Here is a 6,043-nt window from a genome sequence, read left to right as displayed (position 1 = left end):
TGAGGCCGTTCTTTTGATACTTTGTTCATTTTGTTTTTTCGTTTGTATATGTTGATCATTAGAGCTCTTGCAAAACCACGAAAAGAAATCGTAGCGAGCCTAGGTATAAGTAGGAACGAAATGAAACCAACCTAAGCAAGGCTTGGATCCAGGCAATATTCCCAGGGGGTCCAAATATTTTAGGTATAAACCCAATTTTCCCAGGTGTCCAACATATTTTTGGTTGCAAATGCAGAGTAAAAAATTGAAATTTTAAAATTCCATGGGGGAAGGGGTTACTGCGCAAAAAAAAAATAATAGTGCAAAATGGACGAAATATTATCCCGAGTCTTTGTTTTCATTTCTAAAACAACTTTTAATCTAGGATCTTTTAGGATAGCAGATACATGTAATATGCATGTATGAACATGTACGTGTAATACATTGAGATGGCAAAATGAATAACAGTTAAGCTTTCAGCTCAGGTGAGCTAAAAAGTTTTAGAAGTGCATGTTAATAATTAAACTTTTTCAGAATATTCTTCGTATGGGAATGTAAACGTATATGTATAAGTCAAAGTACTGACAGTACAGCCTGGAATAGTTACGATTATCTATCGATAACATGTTCACATCTATTAACCCACCAATAGTTGAGAACAGTGGGGAATCCTCTCAAAATCCTTTAATTCAATTGAAATTTAAAATCCCACTCAGGGACGTAGCTTCGTAAGCCTCGATTAGGCACGTGCCTACGCATTGTTTCTGTTTTAAAAATCCTTTTTGTCCATGAATATTTGCAAAAAATAATATATTCATATAACTAGTTTTTAGAATCGGATATGATTTAAAATTATTATTCATTGACTCACTCAACTTAACTGTTTAAAATCTTGTAAAATAAATTTAAAATGTCTAGTGCAATTAATTTGATGCTCTTAGTAGTGCAAATGAGTCCCAATATTTCAATATTAACCCCCGAAGAATCCCAGCGGGAAGGAACAACCTCCTCCCAGCCCGCCCCTCGGTGCTTCATACCTCGGTCAAACCTTCGTCTTCACCTTTCGGGCCTCCACATGGAAAGAGCCCTCGCTACGCCCATGTCACTTTCTCCTAATGAGGCGTTAAGAATCGTGTCTAGCGAGAGAGCGAGTTGATTCCTCAGTAGTGGCAATTTGGAATCAGGGGTAGACAAATAGAGAGAGACAATTTTGATGTCTAATAAGATGAATACTTATTTGTAAAACTAGTAAATTCTGAGTTGCCTAAATAGGTCATGTTTTACAAGCACGAAACATTCTTATTTTGCATTCTAAATATATGATTGTTTTACATAACATTCGCCTGAATGAAATGATGTTAAATAATAAATATTTCCAAAAATCTCAATCAAGGGAATTCAGAAATTAACTCTACATTTAGGATGAAAAAGAAATGAATTGTCAGAAAAGAATTAATTTCAGAAGAGGAAGAATATGTATGAAAATGGTCCGCCGTAAACGTAACCAGAATGAAAAGAGGAAGACAATCTACTATTTAGTAAGTTTTCCTTGGGGGGTTGCGGGTGGGGGTGATCTGGCAATAAAAGGGGGGAAATCCTACGATATAGCCACATTTCCGGGGAGGGGGGGGGCATTCTATATATTTTACAAACAATTAGTACTTTAAGGAATCATATGGTACTGCGTCTGTATTTTGAGAATAATCAAATGGGTGGAAAGAAGTATCTGCACACATATTGTAGAACCCCATTCGTTTGGAATACATATACTTCATTAGCCGGCAGGGGCCTTTGATTCAATGACAATTGAACCCTAAAGCGTCAAGCTTTAAATACTAATTCCAGCGAATTCACATTGTTGACTACGACTGACATAAAACTAAGAATAACATAATGAATCTGAAGTATCAAATTTATCTGTGCAGATTTTATCCAAGAAATACATACTGAACATTCACCATGCGCTAAGTAGTGGATATGACAAATACAGTGTAGACAGTTCTCCGATCTAGCTGATACTTTTTATCAGTCTATGACAACCTGTAGAATGTTGTTTTGTTGCATTGTTTACGCTATCATTTTAAATCAGAGTTTATCTTGATTGTAAACAACTTTTCTTTTATAACAGATAAGATGCAAGCTCAAGTCTTATTTGAAGTTGTGTATCGTGAAGTGAAACGGATAAAAAAAAAACCAACACGATATTGCGAAAACAGATACACATTTGATCTAGCATATACAGGCAACGGAATCGTGGCTGTATTTGTTGTACAACGGGAAGGACTAACAGTCGATCCCTGGGTTATTGGGAAAGATATAAGTTGGTTTTCTACGCGTGGATCATATGTATCCTTCGCCAAAAACAAGAATTTGGTTATATCCCATGAAGGAAACCGTTTTTGCTACTTGTATGCCGAAAAAGATAACAGGAAAACACAGCCAAATTACTACCGGAAAGAAGGATACACTTCAACTGGAACAGCTACGTGCAAATCCGGCGCCATTTTAGTTTGTCTGTGGAACGATGCAATGGGAGATAGTTCTCATGGTTTAGTTGTACATATGACGCTAAAGGGAGACTATGTCTTCGAAATTGAATCAGAAAAAAACCGACGCTTATTTACATGTCCAATTTACGTCACAGAAAACGGTAATGAGGATGTCTGCGTGTCTGATGTAGACGCCGTGGTCGTAACGGATAGAATAGGAATGTTTCGGTTCCGGTTTACAAGCCACCTCGGAGACCCTCAGTTCGATCCATACGGGATCTGCTGTGATTTCAGGTGTAACATCATCATAGCAGATATGAAAAATGACAAAATACATGTGATAGATGAGGACGGCGCATTTCTTTACTACATTCAGTACGAAGGAATGAAGATGCCGCGAGCTCTCTGTATCGACGAAAATGATCACCTGTACGTTGGAGAGTGGAATTGTGATGTTATTAAAGTTATATCGCGTGATTAACATCTATCTACTTTATCTGACAAAAGGATGTGGCTAAGGAATTATAAAATGTTTTATTATAGCCGTTACTGTTCTTTAGGATATATACTGAAATACATATGTATAACTATATGGAATGCAATGTAACATATTTTCCAGCAAACCGTAAGACAGAATAAAACACTTGATATGATCTTAAGCTTTATCTAATCATCTAATCCTTCCTAGCTTGAGCCCCCAACCCCATCCCAACATAGAAAGCCCCCATATAATTTACTAAGGAATCGTTATTGTCCGGGAGGGATACTTTTTTTTTTTATTGTTTTGTGGAACATAATTCTTTCGGTGTCTAAAACCAATCCACGCTCACTGGTTAATTCACACCTGAGGTGAAATTACATGTATACTGAAAAATGACACATTTAAAGGCGCTTTTTCATAATGTACATCCTAATGCGATCGATATAAAAATTATACATTTAAAACAAGAAACTTTGAATTTTCTGTCCAACTTCCTAGGAACGTAAATTTTCGGGTAAAGGTTTCGCTGGATTCCAGGAACATTGATGATTTTACCGTATGCTCTGTCCGTGTTTGCCCTTATCTTACTTTTGCATTCATCATGGATTTACGAGATAGATCACTGTTCTTCATACTTAGGTTTATTTCTTGATATGTGTCGAAGTACAGGTAAACACGATGCGACATTTGTTTCTTCTTCAGTAAAATAGGTCAACACCAAACAAAACTTTACACGTGTCCAAATCAGTCTAAAGGTAAGATAAAACAAGTTACAATGCTCATATTTTGTGGGAAATGTTATGCACAACCAAACTCATGTTTATCTATCGATATCTGAAATATAGAATGAAACAGAAATAACGTGCATGTACTTATTCTTCTTTCATTTTTTACTTGTTTGTGAAGTTTTAGGCCTTTCATTGATTTGAACATATTTTATTGTCTGGATGCAAAGTGAAGATAACGAACAGTGATCAATCTCATAACTCCTACAAGCAATACAAAATAGATAGTTGGGCAAACATGGACCCCTGGACACACCAGAGGTGGGATCAGGTGCCTAGGAGGAGTAAGCATCCCCTGTTGACCGGTCACACCCGCCGTGAGCCCCATATCCTGATCAGGTAAACGGAGTTATAACAAACAGATTGAACACAAGTTCTTAAAACTTAGAACGCCTTCTCTTATATGACAATTAATTACATATGATAATTTTCAAGAAATGAAACACAAAGGTATATCAAAGGTAAAAAATGATTAGCTTTCATAAAGCAATTATATAATAAATTATATCTGTAGATATATAAGTACAATTGATTAATATATGCATGTAGTACGTACAGAGTAATCGCTATGCAAATTCCATCAACTGAAAACGACCAGATCTCTTTATAAATAACTGAACATAGGAAAATAATTCTTCATTTTCTGTGGTACTGATTGCATTATCTCCCCATAATAATACATGCGTGTCTACTATATGCAAATTACCCATTTTAAAAATAGCATTAAGGTGGGTCCTTAGTCCTGGATTTTGGGGGTTTAGGTAGCATTTTTTTGTTTGGAATCAATAAATTATCATTCAGAGTAATGACAAAAGGCAAAACAGTTAAGGATTTCCATATTAATTTTCATTACATACACCATTATAGTCATGTATCCCGATGTAGATTTTTATGCAATTCATTGAAAACAGTTATTTTGTGTTATTTTAATATAAAAACAACAAAATATCTCTTGAATTGCATTTATTTATCGGGAAACATGTCAATAACTAAAACACATGTCATTTTTAATATGTTCATCAAGTTTTAGAATACTATGTGCAAAATTATTGAACTAGCGTTATTCTCCAAAATGTTAAAAAACAAACAAATGTGGACGCATTTTCCTTATAGCATGGCTTACATATTATTCTTTCTGTTTATATTAGTACAGTTACATCTGTTGTAGTTATTTATGGGGGAAATCCACACCTTTCCTTAATAATTTCAAATCTATAGCTTCCAGATTAGGTATACCCCCATGAAAAAACTGAAGTCTGGCACCATACAGCTGAGCTATTTAAAATCACTCGGGATTAAAATTTGATGTAATTTCATGAAAATACACAGATAATGATTCCTTATCACCTTGGTAAAATGTTTGTCAAAATAAAGGAAATCTATCGCATTATGGACTTGATAATTAATTTAATGAAAACAGAGTTACTGTCCTTGGATTCAATATTTTGAAACATATCATTGACTATTCAAATATAACTAAGACTTTTGAAATATTTTATGGCTAACAAGTTTTTTACAATAACTATCGAAAAAGGCTCCAAGAAAATTTATGTTCCTGTCATTAAATCATTGACTTTGCAAAATCCTATGACGTCACAGGAGTGTGGAACTACGTTAAATAGGTCATTTCTGGGGGCGATGTATTTTGCACATGAGAAAAAGAAATGGTAAGCATCTTCTACTTTACCACAAGTACACAAAGGACTGCCAATGGTGTTACATCTAAATAAATATATATTCAATACACATTTGTGTCTTAGTCTCGTATGGATTACGTTCCAACAGCGTTCTCCGAAAGAAAGAAAAAAGGATGGAAGGTGCTATTTTTGGAGGAGTAAACAATTTTTAAACGAGCTTGGTGTCGTAGATTGCCTTGTTCTTAGGGGCAAGGGATTCCATTCATGTATCCCTCTTGCTACAAAAGATGATTTATAGATGTTTAATCTGCATTTAGGAATGCCATAATTTTGCGATTGTCTTGTAACGTAATTTGATTCATGTGAACGAATATTTTGTAAAATTTCTTTCAGATACTCGGGTTCCATATTGTGATTGATTTTATACATAGTTATTCTTAATTTTGTCAATCTTCTAACAATAAGTGGTTTCCACCCAGTTTCGAAATATAGAGATTAACGTAATGTCACTGATGTTAGTCCAGTAACCGATCTTGCTGCTGCTAACTGTAGTTTTTCAAGTTTTTCAGAATCTTGATGTGAACACCCACCCCATACTTCAGATGCATATTCTAGAGGAAGTCTAATGAAAGTAGTATATAAAATAGCTAAAGTTTTCGAACTGACCTTGAA

The 6,043-nt window shown here is 34.9% G+C and overlaps 1 protein-coding gene across 1 annotated transcript; it reads left to right on the top strand.

Annotated features, from left to right (window-relative positions):
- Window positions 1-2,027: 2,027 nt before the first annotated feature.
- Window positions 2,028-3,096, top strand: LOC125661966 (tripartite motif-containing protein 3-like). Its single transcript, XM_048894149.2, has one exon. It carries the CDS (start codon window positions 2,113-2,115, stop codon window positions 2,947-2,949), a length of 837 nt encoding a protein of 278 aa, XP_048750106.2. The 5' UTR covers window positions 2,028-2,112; the 3' UTR covers window positions 2,950-3,096.
- Window positions 3,097-6,043: the final 2,947 nt, after the last annotated feature.

This window comes from Ostrea edulis, chromosome 8, assembly GCF_947568905.1.
Source record: "Ostrea edulis chromosome 8, xbOstEdul1.1, whole genome shotgun sequence".
NCBI classification, from domain to species: Eukaryota; Metazoa; Mollusca; class Bivalvia; order Ostreida; family Ostreidae; genus Ostrea; species Ostrea edulis.
Note: the sequence above shows the minus strand (reverse complement) of the source record. Positions and strands in the feature narration are given on the sequence as shown.